The 21,092-nt window shown below is 49.8% G+C and overlaps 1 protein-coding gene across 2 annotated transcripts; it reads left to right on the top strand.

Moving 5' to 3' along the window:
- Positions 1-722: 722 nt before the first annotated feature.
- CDH15 (cadherin 15) lies at positions 723-20,723 on the top strand. 2 transcript variants are annotated; one of them, XM_033156969.1, is made up of 14 exons: positions 723-890; positions 9,170-9,328; positions 10,291-10,446; positions 11,536-11,680; positions 12,415-12,575; positions 13,332-13,460; positions 13,988-14,173; positions 14,741-14,994; positions 16,000-16,139; positions 17,061-17,279; positions 17,749-17,988; positions 18,645-18,781; positions 19,246-19,410; positions 19,981-20,723. In XM_033156969.1, the coding sequence occupies exons 1-14, from the start codon at positions 837-839 to the stop codon at positions 20,176-20,178; spliced, it is 2,343 nt and encodes a 780-aa protein (XP_033012860.1). In that variant the 5' UTR covers positions 723-836; the 3' UTR covers positions 20,179-20,723. The 2 variants fall into 2 exon arrangements, with proteins under 2 accessions (XP_033012860.1, XP_033012861.1); XM_033156970.1 differs by having other exon boundaries at positions 724-890; positions 9,173-9,328.
- Positions 20,724-21,092: the final 369 nt, after the last annotated feature.

Here is a 21,092-nt window from a genome sequence, read left to right as displayed (position 1 = left end):
CCACTTAAAAACAAAAACAGACTTTTGTGGTTTGGAAAGCGATGGGGAAATGCATTGAAATGCATGAGATGAATGGGTGACTAGCAGGAAGCTTTGTAAACAAGCAAATTAGGATGAATGCTCGTTGTGTAACTTCCCTGCAAACATATCAGAACAAATGCTGGATAAAGGCTGGACAGAGCCTAACCTCCGTGTAGGTTTTGTCCAAGCAAATCAGAACAGGTACTTCATAAATGGGGCATCTGGAGGGGCCCAAAGCTATTACTTTTTTAAAAGAAGTAGAGGAAGGGATGGAATTTCTAGGGGCCCAGCTCCTAGTAGGCATCAGCTCTCCATGGTTCCTTATAGTTACTCTTTGTCTCTTGCCATGCAACCAATCCACAGTTTAGCCCACTGTGGAGGAAAGGACCAAAGAGAGGATACATCCTCTTTTCATCCATTCTTGATCCTTGCTGTGACTTGGCTTTAGTATCTGGGACTTAATATTTCTTTCAAAAAGTTAATTCTACAAACCTCTAGCAAGGGGTGGGAGGGATAGCAAGTGTCAATTCTACACACACTCTCTGCACACACTCCTTTCTCAGGGTGTGTGTGGGCAGGGGAGATATGCAGGCCATGCAGCTCCCAGGCCATCTCTCCTTCCCCCCCCCCCCCGCGCCACCATCCGGCGTTCCTCTCCCAGGCCCCAGCACATGTGCTGTCTGTCAGAGCCTGGTCTCGGTTATTTTAGCTCTGCTCGTAGCAGAGGCGCTCCGTCTGTGTGTGAGAGAGAAGGAAGGGGACGGAGGCTGTCCGGCTCTGAACTCTGCCTGAGGCACAACCACTACCAAGCCATTATGGCCACCCCTTTCTGGCTCATCTCCTTCCTGCTGGCCATGTTGTGGGCTCAGGTAAGCACCGGACAGGGCAGGTGTGTCAGCCTGGAGCAGAGAGCAATGGGAGTGAGTGGGACACAACTGATGATGCTGGGGCGGTGGAGGTCCTTCTCTGCACTCCAGGGCATCAGGGACTTCTGTTAGGTGGAGGGTCCTGTAAACAATAGAGTCCCATCCCAAAGTCATTTCCACCTGGAGAACCAATCGGGGTTTCCCTCGCCACCAGGTTCCATTTGATTGACTGATTTGCAGCCAGGAGGAATTTTGCCAGCCTCTCTGTCCTAGGCAAGGCTTACGCCATGCCAAGGATCCTCGTGGGTTTGCCCAGGAGCCTAATTTCAGCACTCTGTGAGAAGCAGGGCTGAAGGAATGTGTGCATCTGAGCATGTGCAAAGTGATTTTCTTTCACTTGCTACATTTAGGGCTGGGGCAGGGGGAGTGAGATGGGCTTACAGGTCAGTGGATGAGTCTCTTCCACTTCTCCTGGCACAGCAGCTGGCACATTGTGGTCTAGATTATCGGGGTGACGTGTGGATGGGGGGATCTTGCAATGTGAGACTGGAATCTGTTGCTTCTGGAGTTCATCCAGTTCCATGTTTACTACAAGCAGTACTTGAGGAAAAGCAATGGGAGGGGGCTTAATTAAATCCAAAATCCTCACCCTAGCTCCCCCCCCCCCAATTTTACCAAAATCATACCCGTCTCATTTGTGGCAACAGATAGACGTGCAACTAAAATTCTGAAGGCTTTTTCCGTTTTTGTGAATGCGCATAGTGGTTTAGCTAGGGCTGGACTTCAGAGGTAAGAGTCCAGTGCAGGGAGCCCCCAAATGACCACACAAAAAGCTGCAGATAATAGGGGAAGCAGTAGGCCATGCAGGAGAAATTTAGACCTATAACTTTATTTCAGTAGCAGAATGCTACAAACCTAGGCATGTGAAGGAAGAAATGTGCCGGGGGGGACGGGGGACACAAAAAGGCTCTTTACAGTGGCACCTCTGGTTGTGAACGGGATCTGTTCCGGAGCCTTGTTCGCAACATGACAATCACGCAACCTGAAGTGCTGTATCTGCGCAGGTGCGCAGCGCGATTTAGCGCTTCTGCGCATGTGCGAAGCACCAAACCCGGAAGTAACCCATTCTGATACTTCCGGGTTTGGCCCGTTTGCATCCTGGAAACACGCAACCTGAAGCAAGCGCAACCAGAGGTATGACTGTGTCTCAACATGTGATACAGCTGGCAGGAAACACAGCTTGTTGGGTTGGCATAAAAATGGAAAATGGAAACAAGCGAGCGAGCGATAAAAAAGAGGAACTAGGAATTTTGTATATGCCCATTGTGTATATTTGCTATGTGACATGTACACACAGAGAGAGAGACAAATGAGAAGTAAACACCTAAAGACTTGCTGGTATATTTGAACAGTAGTCGGAGCACGTGGTAGAATATACATGTCCAAGCTTCCAGCTAGCTGCTGAGCCACCTTCAAGGTGTTGGTTTGGGTATATATACAGCTAGGGACCAGGTTATCTGAAGCATCATCTCCCCCCTTATCCAGCCAATCAGTCCCTGAGCTCTGAAGGTGAGGGCCTCCTGCAGATATGATTATTGTTTATTGAATTTATATACCACCCTATACCCGGGGGTGTCAGGGTGGTTCAAAGAATAATATCAAGATATAAAGCCAAAAAATACATAATAAACATAAAAACAACAACCCAATAGCCCCCCCCAAAACACACACACACACACACACACACACACACACACACATCTTACCCAGCGATCTGCTCCTCATAATGTAGGAATTTGGTCTTTTGTATGTGTTGTATGGGATCTTGGATGAAAGCTCGCCTTTTCTACCTGTAATCTCTACCTCCTTGGGAACGTAAGAGATTAATCTGTGCTTTTTCTGTATACACCTGTGCGATTGTATTTTGTTCCGTGCTTAGAATGAGCTGGTTTGGCTTAATGAAGTTCACTGAATTAGTTCAGAAATGTCTGGAGCACAATTCAAAGTGGCTCCCGTAATTGCCAGGTGAACCGAGCAGGTAATTGTTCATTATGGCAGTAGACATTGAGACAATTTCTCTAGTTAAACTCTGTGTGTTTTGTTTGTGTTTTTCTCTTTGGGTCTTTAAGCTTCAAGATTATCATTGTTTGGAAAAGTAAATTAAATCGTTCACACACCACTGTGTGTGCTCTTGGATGTTTTCTTTGTCTTCTTAAGTATGTTTTGTAACAGGCAGCTTGTAACAGTTTGAGTACTGGGAAAGAAAAAATGCTGAGGATCATTTGGATAAACTTGAATTCAGCTGAACTGAATGTGAACCGAACTAGTTGGTTTTGTATAAGGACAAACAAGAACTGGAATTAGTTCCTTTTGGGGCATGTTGGAACATGAGTGAGAACTTGTTCCTTTTCGAAATGAATTTTCCAAGCTCTGATTTAATTTTCTCTTTGAATGCTTGTGTGAAACTGTGTGTGTGTGTGTGTGTGTGTTTCTAATAAAGCTTTACTTAAACCATAACCCAACGAGTGTCTCGAACTGCACCAAGGTGGAACTCAGCAGGTGGAATGCACTTGGTGGACCAGATAATAATAAGAAAGTTTGTAGGAGTTTCCAGATCAAAATTCTTTCACCTAATCAAACAAATCGCCTAATTAAACATTACATTTGTAATGTTTGGAGTACAAGTTGGTAACCCTGTGGCAGTTCACCACTTTCGGAAAATGCCCCCGCCTATTCAGATGGAGATGTTGGCTTGTTCCTTTAACCTCTAAGCAGCTTCACATAAATGTCCTGGGATCTCTCCACTCTATGCCATCATAACTGAAGACAAAATATGTTTTATCAGGGGGCTTTAGAACTCTCTCCAACAGGAATTTCCAATGCCTGGGGGGAAATATAGTTTACAGGGTGGCTTCATGAGGAAGTCCCAACAGACTGCTTAGAAAACTCTAATGTGTTTTCAGGGAGAGACAGGCCTTCTGCAAATGTGGGCTGTTGTGCCCTGCGAGATAAAGGTGATGTCTCCAAGTCCCAGAGGAGCCTGCCTTCATTTTAGCCGCACACAGAGAGGGATCTTGTCCTCACTCTCATTTCACAATCTTCAATTGTTAGGGCGAGAAGATACGTAAAGAAGGGTGCCCCCAGCCCACCAGCAATGAGTCTCATAGGCATGTAAGGCAAGGTCTTTCAGCTGCTGCAGCTTTTCTTACTCCTGCAAGGAGAGCCCATCTCCTCTTCCTTTGCGTCAGGCCCCCCTACAGATTCCCAAGCCATCGCTTTCCTCACAGAGGGCTTCTGTGCAACTGGAGTGTCTTCTCCACCCCACCCCCTTGCACCTTGGAAGCTGCTTTGCCCTTGTGGCACTTTGGCCCTTGGACCTCCCCCTCCAAAGAGCTGGATGGGATCAATTGCTTTGCATAGAAAGACGCAGAGACTCTTGACTCTTGGGAGGGCACAGGACCCCTACTCCCTTCAATAACCACCTATTTGGAATGGGAAACTTTCTTTCAGTGAACATTAAAGGCTCTAAAACTTCAGAGATAAAAGGAATGGAAGTTCTAGGGTGGTGTAGATGTGGAGGAGAGCAAAGCGATTCAAACTTTGGAGAGCCAGCCACTGGATATCCTCCAGCTCTGCAGCAGTGAAGGAGGCATCCCTCCCCCTTTCTGCCAGCTGCCCCCTGAGTCAACAACAAGCGTGAAATGTCCATGCCGGCAGCTGGGAGCATAAAAATGCAACCCACCCCAGTGGCCGAGAGCAAAGAAGCTGGAATTCCATGTGGCTTGCATTAGTGACACCCTGCAGCAGAGCTGTTCTTGGAATGATGGCCAGGGAGTGAAGTGGCAGGGAAGGAAAGTCCCATACAAAATCCTGAGGTGTGACCCACCATCCCTCTCCTCTGCTTGACTGCTGGGTGCTTCCACAAACCTCCCTTCTATGCTGAATTTCTGGGTTCTTGGCTACTTGCAGAGAGATGAGCCCCCCCCCTCTGTTTTGTGAGGTCAGCTGCTTGCTTGGGAAGGAGAGTGAGAGAGGGCGCACATCAGCCTGGATAGCTCAGTTGGTTGGAGCATGGTGCTGATAATGCCAAGGTTGGAAGTTCAATCCCCGTATGGGACAGCTCCATATTCCTTCATTTCAGGGGGTTGGACTACATGATCCTCAGGGTCTTTTCCAACTCTATGATTCTATGTACACCCCTTTCAACAAGTTGGAAGGTGGGCAGTATACACTGATGTGCGTATACACCTGTCCTGCGTCCCCCAACTTTATAATGCACCCTGTTCCAAGTATAAGATGTCCTTCCATGCAGTTGCAGATTTGTAAGTCCCTGACGCGAATCCTAAGCTTTTCCACCGAAGGGGCCCCTCATAGCTTACTTGAGCAGGGCAAAGTGAAAGGATCCCCTTACAGCAGAGGGCGGGGGGATGTGGCGTTCTTTGTTGCGCTCCAGGAGGTTTGCATGCGTGTGTGCGTCCACCCTTGGCCACCTGCTGCTGTGGAATCCAGGGCTGGGAGCTGGGTTACATTTCAGGGCAAGTCGGGAGCAGGAGAGAAGGGCTTGGGGGGGGTCACGACTGGCAGAAACGCTGCATGGGAATGTGAAGTTAAATTCACACCAGTTACGAAAGCATCTCTCCTGGCCAGTGTGGTGTTGCTGTTAGAGTGTTGGCCTGTGACCCAGGAGACCAGGGGCACCTCCATACTGTCACGATTCAGGCGCATACTGGAGCTATAGGTTTGTGTATTAAAAATGCTCTTGTCTCCCTACTGAAATGAATCCACTCCTTAAGAAAGAATCAGACTTCCGCAGTGTGGGATGGAGAAATGACCGTCAGGAAGACATATGGACACCCCACAAGCAAATCAGGACGAACGCTCAATAAATAGGTCATTCAAAGGAACTCCAGGGTTCAAATCTAGCTCTTGGCCATGAAGCTTATTGGATGACCTTGGGCTAGTCCCTGTCTCTCAGCCTCACCTACAAGGTTGTTGTGAGGATACAATTGGGACAGGGAGAGCCATATATTGCACCTTGAGCTCCACGGAGGAAAGGGGGGGACGTAAATGTAATAAATGCACTAGCATAAAAATTGAACAAGGCAATTTTGCCAAAGTTTGCGCTGCAGCCTTGCCTTTGCCCGAGCCATGGAGCGGCTGACGGGATGGGGCTTGCATGAAGGAGGTGCAGAAGCTCAGCTCAGTCTCTTCTCTGCAAGGCTCCCAGCCACAGCAGTAGGGCAAGCGGGTCTTTTCTTCGAAGCTGGGTGCCAGGGAAGTCTGCCAAAGCAAGATGGGAATAACGTGGGAAAGGAGCTGAAGGAGGGTCCAGCCGTTCAAAATAGAAACAAAAATAGATCTCACAGGGAAGGAATGAGAGGCAGGAAGCAGCCATCACCTCCCTTGGGTCAGAAGCTCAGTAGCGTAGCCTGCACTGTGCCAAAATCTTGGCTGGGATCTTGGCTGGCTCACGGGGAAGGCCAAAGTAGATCAGTGCTAGAACATCTGCTCTGCATGCAGAACGTCCCAGCTTCTGTCTCCAGGTAGGGCTGGGAGAGACCACTGCCTGAGCCGGTGCCAGTCAGTGCAAGCAATACTAAGCCAGGAGGACTGATGGGCCTGAGTCAGTCTAAGGCAGCTTCTTCTGTAAGAAGTCCAGCCATCTCCATGCAGCTGCTTCAGGGAAGGGAGCTGTGGAGGGAGCAGTGAGCAGCAGCACATTCTCAGCCGGCCCCCACAGTCCCCTTGCTTTTTATAGCCAGCAGGTTCTGCTAGTATCCACACTGTGATGGCATGGAGACAGGCAGCAGATAAAAGCTTTTTTCTCCCTCTCTTATGACACTAGAAACTTGTGAACATCCAGTGGAGCTGAATGTTGGAAGAGTCAGAGGACAGGTGAAAATGCTCCTTCGTGCAGCACATAGTTAAATTATGGAACTCATTCCTGAAGGAGGTAGTGGTGGCCACCGACTTTGATGGCTTTAAAAGAAGATTGGACAAATTCATGGAGGAGAGGGATATCAGTGGCTACTAGCCATGATGGCTATGCTCTGTGTCCCCACAGTCAGAGGAAGTAATGCTTCTGAATGCCAGGTGCTGAAAACCGCAGGAGGGGAGAGGGCTCTGGTGCTTGGGTGCTGCTTGCCAGTTTCCCACAAGCCACCGTGAGAACAGGATGCTGGACTAGACGAGCCCCCTCTGGCCTGGAGGAGAACATAAGAAGGGCCCTGCTGGTTCAGGCCAGAGGGGGCCCATCTAGTCCAGCACCCTGTTCTCGCAGTGTCTGACCAAATGCTTCTGGGAAGGCCAAATGTACTACCAGGGCTTGGGATAAGAGCCTGGGCTACTTTTGATGGGAGAGCATCCTAGGATTCATCCTCCTAATAGGGTGTTGAGCAAATCACAAAGAACAATTTTAATGTATTCTGCTTAAAAAAACCTTGGTGATTAGATGACATATAAATGGCTTTTGTTCACCAAAAACATTTTTGCCCATGGATCACCTGGAAATTGCTGGTGGTCTTGATTTTTCTGCCTATTATAGCCTTTGTAATGTGCTGTACTAGATGCTGTATGATTTTTAAATCTAGTTTTGTATTGCTTCTTGTATTTTTTATATAGTATATTTTATTGTATTACACTTTGGATTCCGTAGAATTCAGATTTCAATGTAATAAAATGCAATGTAAGAATAATCCAATTAAAAAGCAATGAGTATTTAATACAACAGAATGTCTTTCACCTTCAACCACAAATCCATGCACACAGCAAGGATCATCGTGATGTTTGTGGGCCAGTGGTGGTCCACAGACCACAGTTTAAGAACTCTGCCTTAAACAAACTCCATCAAGGGCCCCAGCCACTGTCCACATCACTGGGAACACTCATTGACAGCCGTCCGTCTCTCTACAGTATGCCAAAACCCAGGAATCTGCCTTGTTACCTGCTTACCTGTCAATCAGAACATTGCTGCACTGACTCCCTGGCATCAATCTGCCTCCTTTGTTGTGTTCTAGCAGCTCCTGAGCTTCATAAGACCCTTCCTCACCATTTCCTCCAGGACTGTAGGGCCCTTCCCCCCAAGACAGCAAACATGCAGCTGCTACCTACCACAAAGGGTTCTTGGGTTACCAGAGAGGAACGCACAGCCCACACCTGGCTCTTAGCAATCACTACATCCCACAGCTAGATGTTTTCAGCCATTGGCTGCTGCAAGATAAGAACAGAACATAGGAGCCCTGAAGCTGAATCAGGCACATCTAGTCCAGCGTCCTCCCCTGTTGGAGGCAGCGTGCTTCTCAACACGAGTTGCTGGAAATCTCAGGAGGGGGAGAGGGCTGTTGCGCTCATGTCCTGCTTGCGGTCTTCCCACAGGGATCTGATTGGTCACTGTGAGAACTGGATGCTGCACCAGATGGGCCTTTGGCCTGATCCAGCAGGCTCTTTTTATGTTCTTATACTGTTCTCACAGTGGCCAACTGAGGGCTCATCCACACTTCCTCTCGTCCTGCTCTTTCCCCTGGAGAAAACTTTTCTTTGGCACTCAATCAGAGCCAACGGCAATTCAGGTTTTCTCTGGATTGACGTTTGCTCCGAGTTAGCAATAAAGAGCACATTTTCTCTGGGAAAGGAGTGGGACAAGGAGAAAACCACTCCAACCCATGCCTAGAAAGTGCAGGTCAAGTGGGAGACAACTCCAGCCTGTGCTTTCTAGGCACGGGACCAGCAGAAGGGTGGATGAGCCCTCAGTGTCCCTTGGAAGAAGCCCCTAAGCAAGACCTGAGTACAACAGCATTTTCCTTGCTTGTGATTTCCAGCAACTGGTATTCAGAGACATGCTGCCTCCAACATGGAGGGAGAACAGTGACTAGGAGACACTGACAAATAGCCTTATGTTCCCTGAATTTCTCTTGTCTTTTAAATCTACTCAAGGACTGATTGTACACCCAAGTTCTCAACCTAGTTGAATCAGATGCTGGAGCTGGATAGCAGCAGGGAGTGAGGGAGCTAACTAGGCAGGGACTGTGGCCCCTGGAGGACAAAAAAAAAAGTTTTATTTCTGCCGGATCTTCATTTTACAATACTTATAACCTGCTTTCTCAACTGAAAAAATGATGAGCCAAAGCAACTCGTGCAGAACACAGAACTGCCATGAAATTAAAGGCAGAACAGAAGGCATTAAAAAATGGGGGGTGGGGGGGTGGGAATGCAACAAACACAATAGTAACCCTCTGATGTCCTCAATATGTCAGAGGCTGATATAGTGCCTTTTCCCCCCCTGGCAGGATGTCTGTTGCTCTGAAGAGGAGGTCCATAGCAGCCCCCCAGTACTGCATCTAAAGCAGCAGAAGGATGGGACAGGAAGGGTGAAGAGGGCTTGGGTGATCCCTCCCATCAGCGTGTCAGAGAACCATAAGCGGCTCCCCCATGTTTTGGTGCAGGTAAGGAGGAGATTTGGGCAGTTTGGTATTCGACAGTGGTGGACAGTGTTGGTTCAGGAGAGGGCTTAGGGAGCAAAGAAGCGCCCCCTCTCCCCCCCCCCGGGTGTGATGTTTCTGTGTCCTGCTCCTGCTCTCTGCTTGCATCCCACCAAGGTCTGCATTTGGGCTTCTGACCCAGGATCGTGCCTTGGAAGGAAATGGCTGGGCTGAGCCAGCCCTAAGATTCCACACAGTGACCTTCATTGAGATGATGAGTGTTGCCATGTGCCAATAGCACAGCACCCTGCAGAAACACACCCACTGGATCCAGTGCAGAGGCCGCCACCCTTCCTTACAGCCCCATCACAGTCAACCAGGTTGTGGCTGCTTCTCTCCCTCCCACTCTGCCTCTGAAGGCAGTCTGACAATGGCACACATCCTTCAATACATGCAGTGCTCACCTACAGCCACACCAGTTCATTACACCATGAATGTTGACTGTGTGGCCTTTGTTGTGGTGAAGGCACAGCAGGCTCCCCCCACACGTGTCACTTGCAGGCACCCACACGGCAGCCCCTCCTTGCACAACAGCACATGCATTCACAAGAAAACTCGCCCTTGCCTTCCAAGGACGTTGCACCGTGCATCAAGCCTTTCATTGCGCCATGCATTGAGAAAGGATCCTGGCTCAGTGGCAGAGCATCTACTTTGCATGCAGAAAGTCCTCCCAGGTTCAACCCCCAGCGGCATCTCCAAGTGGGGCTTAGAAAGACTCCCTGCCCAAATCCCCCTGGAGAGCCACTGCCAGTTAGTGTAGAGATAATATCGTGCTAGATGGAATAAGGCAGCCTTCTATGTCCCTGAGCCTGGTTGGGATTTAAGTCACATCTGGGTACAGAGAGGGGGAAGGGCAGCACCTGTGGGCAGGAGTAGGGGAAGTGCCGGCCCTCTCCCAGCACACAGGGTTAATCTCCCTTTTGTAGATTAAATCAGACAAGCAGCAGCCCGGAGGTGTGATCTACAGCATCAAGGGTCCAGGAGTGGATGAAGATCCCAAGGGTGTATTCTCCATCGATAAACGCAATGGGAAAGTCTACCTCAATACTGTGCTGGACCGGGAAAAGAATGACCGCTTTCGGGTAAGGAAAGCCCAACTTGCTTCGTGGTTCATTGCAGCTCCAGAGGGTGTTTTAAATGTCAGGACTGAGCTCTGGAACACATGCAAATGGTGGTGGTGGTGATGAGGTGCTTCTGAGCATGTGCAAAATGTATTTCCCTGAGTAGACTCCGCCAACCCTGAGATGTCCGAGATGTTGGGTTGCCACACAGGCCAAGCTGGCTGGAGCTGATGAGAGTTTCCAGACCCAGAATATTTTAAGGATGGAAAAATCATAGAATCGTAGAACTGTAGAGTTGGAAGAGACCCCAAGGGTCAACAACTCCAACCCCTGCAATGCAGGAATCACAGCTAAATGCAAAATCTGGCCCAAGAATAGATAAGCCAAAGGTCAGATAAGTTTGGCCATCAAGCAGTGCTCTCTCACCTCCCAAGCAGAAGGCAATTCACACCCCAAACAGAGGGACAAGTGAGTGCCTTGTTCCAAAGTGGGGGGGGGAGGCAGGGTCATGGCAGATGGGGGGGCAGGAGGTGAGGAACAAGTCTGTGCTGCAAGCCAACTGGTAGACAAACTGAGTAGTCAGACAGAGTGGTGAAGTTGGTGGCTGGTTGCCAGTTCCTTATTTGCCCAAAAGTTTGAAACCCCGCTCAGTCAGAAAACTGAAAAAGGAAATAAAGTTCTCAGAGCTCCAAAATAAACTTCAGGCTGCCCCATATTCTCTCTCTCAGGAAATGGTCACCTTTGAGATTCTCAAAAATTATTTTCTACCCACTGGGGGTGCCATGCCTGATGGCGTCCTTCGCCCAAAGCATTAGGCTGGGCCCAATAGCAATGTAATTTCATAGAGGACACTCTTCTGGAGCTGTGGGGCATCATTTTGGGCAGCCCAAAGCTTAATATGGAATGAACTTCCCCAGTTCCTTATTTGGGGTCATCATGCATGCATTTGTGAATGTTGGACAAAAACAGTGCTTCTGATCAAAGATACTTATTGTGGATCTTGAACGGGACAGTCTCCCTGGTTATGTGTGGATCTTATAAGACAGAACTAGGCTTATCTTGATGATCACCTGATAATAACTTGATGCCTCTTGCTTTGCCCATGCCCAGCTCAGGGCCTTTGCACTAGACCTGAGTGGAGTTCCACTGGAGGATCCCACAGACCTGGAGATTCTGGTCATGGACCAGAATGACAACCGGCCTCTCTTCCGGCAGGCTGTGTTTGCTGGGCACGTGGTGGAAGAAGCTCCCCCAGGTGGGTGTGCCAGACCCTCGCATGGTTCTTGTTTAATACGGATGGGCCAATTCTCTGTCTCCAAGCCCATCAAGGTGGGTTGAACTGGAAGCTGAGGGTGGGGAACTGTGAGAAACAGGTAGCAGCTGATAGGAATGACCTTCCCCTGCCTTAGACCTTCGAGAGTTTGTATTTGACAACGGCTGCACGGATATTGATAGCCCAAAACTGGAAAGAGAGGAAAACTCCCATGGAAAAAGATTGGCAAATTGAGTTAATGGAATATGCTGAGATGGCTAAATTAACAGGAAGACTCAGAAATCAAGACAATAACAAATTTAAAATTGAATGGGAAATTTTTATTGCATATATGTCAAAGCATTGTATACAAGTTGATACATCAGCAGGATTCTAAAAAAAACATTTGCAGTATTATGATAATAGATCGAACTAGATACGTACAGATGGAAAATCTAATTTGGACATGCATGAATTAATAATAAATATAATGGAACCATGGAGAGGGTAGAGGGAAGTCAAAGGATTGGAGAGTCCCACATTTCGATATTGTATGGATGGTATAAACATTTTAAATGTTTACTGTATATGATGTTTGTTATAATTAAAACCAATACAAAATATTTATATATATAAAAAAGACCTTCCAAGAGTTCTGCCAGTCAGTGTTGACACCACTGAGCTAGATGGGAAAATAGATTTTCCTGGTGGAGTAAGGCATCTCTGTTCCTTCTCAGGTACCTACGTGATGACGGTAGAAGCCACAGACGCAGACGACCCTGAGACAGACAATGCCGCATTGAGATATTCCATCCTGGGACCAGAGATGGGGGACGTCTTCACAATTGACGAGCTGTCGGGGGAAATTCAAACAGCCCGAGCTGGGTTTGACCGGGAGGTACAAGCCTGTCAATGTCTGTCTCAGAGCTTGAGGGTGGAATGCAGTCGTGGGTGACAAGTCAGTAGGCGCCAAAGAGCAGAGCGGACTATATGCTGCACCAAAGAATGACGTGGAAATCTGGGATGAAACATTATTTCTCATTTGAATCTGCACACAAACTTTGATCATTTGAATCCTTAGGGTCTATTTTGTTACAGCATTCCCAATTTTGAAAGCTATTGGGCTGAGATGTTTTTGAAAAAATGGGGGGCAATCATTTTGAATGCAGCACATTAATGTTGTAACATTATTGCCCTGAATTATTTTTAATAGCGTCACACACACACAGAACGTCTCAAAACTATACTTGAAAGATTGAAATGTCAGGCTATGATTTGCAGTATTCTAAAAATAAACCAGATTTTAATATTATCTGACACTAGTAGCCTCATACCCAGCATTGCTGAGTAATTCTAAGAAACAACAACTACAAAAATCAGTGTAGTTTTGAAATCAGGGGTTTAAATTGGTGCAATTTTTAAAGTTTCGCTCCACCATCTTGATTCAGAATGATGCCCAGATGTATCCAAATATAGCATCTTAAGAGGTGTCCAAACGTATAGAGAACTGACAAAAAACTTTGTGAAAGATATTGTAGATATGGAACCCAGGGAGGAATAGGCAGATCCTAGGACCGTGTGAATGGTATGCTTCCCTCTGTGGCTCCTACCCTCTTCCCCACACCATCACCTACCTCTGCTCCTCTCCATGCAGGTCATCGGCATTTACAACCTGACGCTGCAAGTGGCAGATATGTCCGGAGAGGGTCTGGCCACCACCGCCACAGCCGTTATCTACGTGGATGACATAAATGATAACCCGCCCGAGTTCACAGAGAAAGAGGTAGGGAGTCCACCCCACCCACTGAGGAGGCAGCAGGTGGAACTGGTGGGAGAGGAGACTACAAAGGACCCTGGCTGGGTTCTTTATCCAGCTGATTGGCTGGAAGTTCCTTCTGCTCCATTGGAATGGACTTAGGGGCACGAGAGTGCAGTGGAGCAGGGCTTTATTTGGCCTCTCCAATATCTCCTGCATAATAACAACAGCAACGAAGCCCACTCCAGTTGGGAAGCAGGAGGTGATCCATGCCGATGAATCAGTGCAGCCCACAAAACGCATCAAGTGCAGGCCATAGTGCATGGGCTGCTCCTGCCAAGCCCCTTGGCAGCATCTAATTGCTATTTATCATTGTTTATTACCGACGCTTCCCCCCACAAAGAGTTCAAGGTGTCACACACAGTTCTACCCCTTCTCCAGTTCTTCCTCAAAAGCCAGAAAAAGAAGGGGAAGGCTGTGCCCTGCAAAGTGTGCACTGGCAGATCTAGCCCAGGCCAAAGTACTGAATAACTCCCCCCCCCCTTCTCTTGCAGTTCTCCATGGAGGCCCCTGAGAACAAGCAAGGTGTGGTCATTGGGCGAGTGCTGGTCCAGGACAAGGACCTCCCTGGTTCTCCCAACTGGTTGGCTAAGTTCACCATTCTGGAGGGGGACCCCAATGGGGCTTTCGCCATCCACACCGACCCCCTCACCAACGATGGTGTCATCTCCCTGGTGAAGGTAAGGAATGGCATTCAGCTGGACCCATCCTTGGAGCCTGTTTAGAGCACCGGGTTCAGCCTGGGAACAATGGCCAAAGCACTGGGTGCTAATGAGCATGCACAGAGTGCATTCTGCTCACCATGGAGTAGCCATAGCCTCCCCCATATTCCCTAAATATGAGACCTGGGGTGTGGACTTTGAGGGGAGAGGGATTTACAGGCTAGCTATCTTTGTAGAGTTTAAATAAAGGCACACAAATCCCAAACTTTAAACAAGCAAGGTAATGATAACAAGAGTACCTCTCACCATGCGCTAAGGGCAGGTCCATCAGCACAGGGTAGCCACAACCAGTTGCCAGTCCTCCTGGATGAAGGAAGCAGGATTCTGGGGCCAGAAGCCACAATACACAAAGTGGATTTGAGTTCTTGCAACTCTTGCTTTAGCTATCAATAGCTGGCTGAAGCTCAAGACAGAGCAGACAGAGAAAAAGGCTGGGAAGCAGGAATGCTGGCCCTGTTTGAGGGATTTGCAACGATGGGAGCACCACTAACCACGGCTTCACCAACTCTCTGTCCCTATCGTCAGGCCCTCAACCACGAAGAACGGGACCGGTTTGAACTGCTTGTCTCTGTCCAGAACCAAAGTCCCCTGGAGCTGTCTGCCCCAAAGGCTGCCAGGGCGTTGACCACAGTGCGGGTGCACGTGCTTGATGCCAATGAAGCCCCCTTCTTCCGGGAGAATCCCTGGAGGGGAAGCGTGAATGAAGGTGCGCCCCCGGGCACAGAGATAACCCTCTACCGTGCCAGTGACCCAGACACCCAGCAAGGGCAGCAACTCAGGTGAGCTGGGCCAGAGGGCTTCAGTCTGCCGTCCAAGGAGATACTCCAGGTTAGCCTGCGTTGGGAGCAAGTGGGTGATTTTAAGGAAGTAGGGAGCAGAAAACCCCCTAGCGGGGTTGGCCTCCAGGGCTTGGTGGGATTCTGCCCTTCCAGAGCTGCAGTGCAAAGGCATAGGTTGGTGCCTGGCATAAAATTCAGCACCGCAAGAACTGCAGCTCCTGTTCCCCTTTTTGTTCTAAATAAGTCTCTAGCCTTTATGGCTGAGAGGGGAAACGTACCAACTTGCATAAACAGAAGAAAAGTCCTGTTGGATCAGGTCAAATGCCTATTTAGTCCAGCATCCTGTTCTCACAGTGCCCAACTAGATGTCTATAGGACACCCACAAGCAAAAGCTGAGTGCAGCAGCATTCTTCCCCATTGTGATTCCCAACAACTGGTATTCAAAGGCATACAGCCTCCAACAGTCAGGGGAGAGCATAGTTGTCATGACAGTGTTTTGTATGAGCCTCTGCAAGGTGCCTCCTCCACCACACAAGCCCAATTTGCCTCCCAGATGTGTGTGACACCCTGGCGAGTGTGACTTTGCCTCTAGGAAAGCAAATGCTGTTCATGAACACACACACACACACACACACACACACACACACACACACACACACAATAGAATCATAGAATCATAGAGTTGGAAGAGACCACAAGGGCCATCCAGTTCAACCCCCTGCCAAGCAGGAAACACCATCAAAGCATTCCTGACAGATGGCTGTCAAGCCTCCGCTTAAAGACCTCCAAAGAAGGAGACTCCACCACACTCCTTGGCAGCAAATTCCACTGTTGAACAGCTTTCACTGTCAGGAAGTTCTTCCTGATGTTTAGGTGGAATCTTCTTTCTTGTAGTTTGAATCCATTGCTCCGTGTCCGTTTCTCTGGAGCAGCAGAAAACAACCTTTCACCCTCCTCTATATGACATCCTTATTAGCATCTCTTTCTCTGACCTGCATCCTCAGGTACTTCCAGGCCTCTGACCTGGCCAGCTGGCTGCAAGTGGACCCTGACTCCAGCCTGGTGCAGACACGACAGACGGTTCCCCCACGCTCAACATTCCCAGGCGGCTGGTACACCTTGCAGATCCTGGCCAGCGATAATGGTGAGAAGGTTGGGCAGAGGGTGGGAGAGGACAGGAGCAGGCCCGTGGCTACACGTTCACTGTAACAGGGGTAGGGAATCACTGCGAAACAGTCGGCATGGAGATGCAAGGCACCTGATCTTGTCGCTTGCAGAGCATCTACACATCTTTCAGTTAGTGTCACTCATTCGTTCCCACACTTTTCATTGCATTTCCTCATCGCTTTTCAAGCAGCAAAGCCAAGGGCTGCTGTTTATAGTGGAGGTTTTGTTGCGCTGGGGCAGCAGAGGCCTTTGATCCACTTTAAGTGCACAAATCAAATGTTAAGAATAGGTGCTTGAATCCCCCCTGCAAAATCCTGAGTCTGAAGCTGCCCTTAGAGAGTCTCAGAAGGGTATATTATTGGATCATAGAAAAAAGTCTGGTTCCACTAGTAGCCAGAAGATGCCCTTGGGAGAGTTTGCAAGAAAAGCATCTAGCCCTTATTGGTCACAAAGCGTCTGGTAATCAGATACAGTACAGATTTCCCCTCCACATGGAAGTTCTATTCCTTCCAAGATAATAGTCAGTGACGGGGCAAGGCCAAGACATTTTGCTGATGGAGGTGGCCAAGATGTCTCCTCTGCCTTTCCATGCATAGGAGGTGACTGGACTGCTGGTTGGATCTACTGTCAACAGGGTAGCATCATACGCATCTGAAGGCAGCAAGCTAGTTTAGGGACTGTGGGACAAGTAACTTTAGGACAAGCCACATGGAACAGAGAGCTCTAGCCTCCAACCAGAGGGAATTCCCAGGAGCTCAGGAAGAACAGCCTGCAACCGCCTGTCAGTGGTCTGCCGCCTAAGGCAGCTTCCTCACACTGCTTATTGTTAGGGCCAGCCCTAGTCACAATTAAAGCTATCCCTTAGGAATGCATCTACGTTCTCCTGCTTTTTGTTTAGGAAACCCGTCCCTGACAGCTACGGGGACCCTGTCCATTGAGGTGCTGGAAGTCAACGACCATGCTCCTCTTCTGCTTCCGGTGACTAGCGAGCTATGCAGCCAGGGCGGACGCCTGGTGCTGAGCGCCACTGATGACGACCTGGCTCCCCACGCTGAGCCCTTCCACTTTCGCCTCAGCCCTGACATGGCTCAGAATTGGACTCTCGGCAACATCAACGGTAACCTTGCCTGGTGGGAGTCAGCACCCCTACATTGAGCAGAGGGTGGGAAAGAGATTTAACCAGGGATGGCATCAGTGTTTGGCATTCCCAGTCAATTGCAAGGGGCCTGAGCACCCCACCTTAAAAAAATACATTGACCCGGCTCTCTGAGCAAGGCTGGGCCGCAAAGTCCAGCCACCATTTTAATTTCCTTCAATATCACTCCAAGGTATTGTGGGAAATTAAAGTGGCAGCTAGGCTCAGCTTCCTGGCACTGCCTGTCCCTCAGCACGGCTGTTTCTGCCATTGCTGCTGCCCCCAAGTAAACCAGCCAGTGGGCACCTTGTCCCGGGACCCCACAGACCCATTTGGATTGGTCTTCCTGCAAAGGTAACAGAAAGCATTATGGGAGAGGGGTGCAGAATAGATACAGGCAGGCTCCTGCTTGCTCCATCCTCCTCCCTGAAACTACCCCCTTCTGTTACAGATACCCATGCTCTGCTGCAGACTGAAGGAGAAGTGGACATAGGGCACCACGTCCTGCCGCTGCTCATCAGTGACTCGGGGACGCCGCCACAGGTGCGAGAGCAGCTCCTGAATGTCTCTGTGTGCGCCTGTGACAAGTGGGGCTCCTGCCAGGCTCACGTTGCTGCTGTGGTGGGTGCTGTGGCAGGCCTGAGTTTCGGGGCCTTGATGATCATCCTGAGCTGCACCATCCTGCTCCTGCGTAAGTGCAACGCACCTTCTGGCATGAGATTCAGGGCCTGTTCCTAAAAGGGCATTATGCTGGGGCATGTCTGATGTGGTTCAGTCCCTCAAGCTCAACCTAATGGTAGGGCCGGCTTGGCCATTGGGACCCGAGGTACAATGTCAGAGCAGCTGCGTGTCATGCTATGCAGAGGCCTGGGCAGCCACCACATACTGTATAGTAAGGCGTTTTTGGAAGCAACATGGGCCCCTGCTCTGGAACTTTTCACCAAGTCCTCCCTGCTGCTCCTCCAAAAATGGAGAGAATCGTTTCTGCTTCCACTGGCCTTTTGAGTACTAATTATTACTTTTCTCTCACACTGCACCGATTTTCTGCTGTAATCCACCCATCTATCGCAAAATGTAATATATTAATGAAAATCGCTGTGCAAAAATACCCCTATATTAGGGGGAAAGCATAATGGTGTGCATATGAGGACCTTAAAAAAAAAGCTAATTAATATCAAGAATTGAATTTAGGATTGGACAAAAATGAAAAACTGAGAGAAACCAGAATTGAGAGATTTGCTCATTCCTACTTGCAGGAGGCTGGGGAAAGGACATGTTTTGATGATCTGCAACACACACACACACCCCTGCTCCTGCTGCTTTTAACCTCTCCCTCTCTGCTTGCAGTCCTGGCCTTGCTGGTGGCTGCGCTGGAGCATTCCCGCCGTCAGGCCTTCCACAAAGGTCTCCTGGGGGGCTCTCAGGATGACTTGAGGGACAACATCGTCAACTACAATGAACAAGGAGGTGGAGAAGAGGACCAGGTGAGACCCCCAAATTATATGTGGGGGTGGGGTGGGAGAGCACGGCAGAGAAGGCAGCCTGAACAAACTTAAAGAACTACGGAACTCCCTCCTGCAAGAGGCAGTGACCGCCAACTGGGTTTGGCTTTAAAAGAGGACTAGACAAATTCATGGAAAATGAGACTGCCAATGACTACTAGCCACAATGGCTGGTAGTAACTCCACTGTTGAAGGCAGGAGGGCTCTGAATGCCATTGGCCAAGAATTATGGGTGGGGAGAGCTGATGTCACACTCGGGTCCTCCTTACAGGCTTCCCATTGGCCACGGTGAGAACAGGATTTTGTATGCATTTTCGATTGGGGGTCTCCCAACTTGAATCCTCCCCTACTTCTAAGCCTCATCTGCCAGGCCCCAGCAGGGCCAGGAGGCCTTTTCTCTCTCACACACACATCATGGTTGTAAGGTCCCTCTTCCTGCCTTTCAGGATGCCTACGACCTCAACCAGCTGCGCAACCCCGACCTCTTCCCCCCAACATCTCTTCAGAGCAAGCCGCCGCACCGGAGGGATGCCCCCTACAGCTACAGCCTTCCTCAGTACCCCCGGCGGCTGCCTGCCTGTCCTTCCGACATAGAGGACTTCATCAATGAGGTACTGAAGAGACGCATCAGGGGTTGGGAGGATGGCAGCGTGGGGAGAGGAACTGTTGAGGATGGGAGAGGCCAATTGGGGCAGAGCGGGAAGTGTGTGGGGGGGAACCCTCCCTGATTTTGGCCACACGGAGCTACCCCCTTCTCAGTTTGGTGTTGGCACAAGTTATCAAGAAGCTGTAGGGCCTAGCAGCCAATACAGCAGGAGTGGGGGAACCTGGCAAATGGTAGATGTTGCCGAATTCCTGGCTCCCATCATCCTCACCCTCTGGTTGTGCTGGGAATTGGGAGTCCAGCGATTGCTGCAGAGCTGTAGGCATCCCACCCTTGCGGTGCAAGAGGTAATGGCTAGGAAAAAGGAGGCCTGGCAAGTAGCTAGCCCTTAAGGCATGCTTGCCCTTTTGGCTCCATGGGGGCTGCAACTAGAACTTTTAAATCTTATTTTATTCACCTAAAAATTGTATATCCTGCTTGTCACTACCCAAGTCTCACTTAAGGGGAGAGGGTCCTTAGAATGTGGTTTGCCTTGGTGGTCCTCTGCTGAGCTCCCCTGGCTCTCCTCCCCCTGCAGGGCCTTGAGGCAGCCGACAGCGACCCCAGCGTGCCTCCGTACGACACGGCTCTCATCTACGACTATGAGGGCGAAGGCTCGGCCGGCGGCTCGCTCAGCTCCATCCTCTCCAGCTTGGCCGACGAAGACCAGGATTACGACTATCTCAGCGAATGGGGCCCACAATTCCGGCGCCTGGCAGAGCTGTACGGTCAATAGCGGGGGTAGGGGGAAGATGGGGGGCGGGAAGGGGAGAGAGAAGCCGTTCCAGCAGCCAAGTATGTGCTGGACTCTGCCAGCTGTGGATAGAGACCACGCAGCCCAGTTACCCTCTTGGTCTTTGGCTGGCCCCACTGCCAGCAAAACCACCTCCTCTCAGTAGCTGCTGCTGCTGCTGCAGTTATAGGGGGTCACTTCCTGTTATGCCACCTACTTCCCCAGGCAGACATCTTGCAGATGATGCCCACTGTGGGGAAGGAGGGTATCAGCGACTCCTAACTCAGGTGCTCCAGGAAGTCAGAACCATTTCCTAGGAAGAGCCAGCGCCAGGCACAGATAGGGATGAGGGCCCTTTGCTATTTAAGCCCCACTGGCCATACTCGCCCAAGGCTCTGAGCACCCAGCAGCGAAGTGGGTGGAGCCAGTTTTGGAAAACTGGGTAGGGGGGAGAAGACAGTAGCAGGAACACCGCCAGGAGCCCCGGGATGAAGGGACCTCCACTGGGCTAGATGGGGACTTGGCTCTGCACCCCCCCCACACACACCCCTTCCTGAGCAGGCTAAGGCAGAAGACACTTTGCTGGGCCCTAGCTGCACCCCTTTAAGAAAGAAAGAGATCCAGGGGGCTTTGGGGCAGTGAGGGGGGGCAGCTGGAAATAAAGCAGTTGAAGACGGAGCTACAAAGGTGTCACACAGTTTTTTATTACAAGTGCTTGGGGGCACCAAGGGTAGGGGCTGCAGTGGCTCTTTCCCTGCGAGATGAGAGTCCAAAAAGCAGGCGTTGGCTACCTGGCGCCCTCCAGGTGTTTTGGACATATAACTCACATCCTCCATAGTAGCCCTAAACGTCAGGGGGGGGGGCAAGAGGCAGATGATCCTGTGTGACGGCCAGCCACGTCCTGTGCCTCACTCCAC

Source organism: Lacerta agilis, chromosome 8 (assembly GCF_009819535.1).
Source record: "Lacerta agilis isolate rLacAgi1 chromosome 8, rLacAgi1.pri, whole genome shotgun sequence".
Lineage (NCBI taxonomy): Eukaryota > Metazoa > Chordata > Lepidosauria > Squamata > Lacertidae > Lacerta > Lacerta agilis.
The sequence above is the reverse complement of the archived record's forward strand: the minus strand, read 5'-3'. Positions and strand labels throughout refer to the sequence as shown.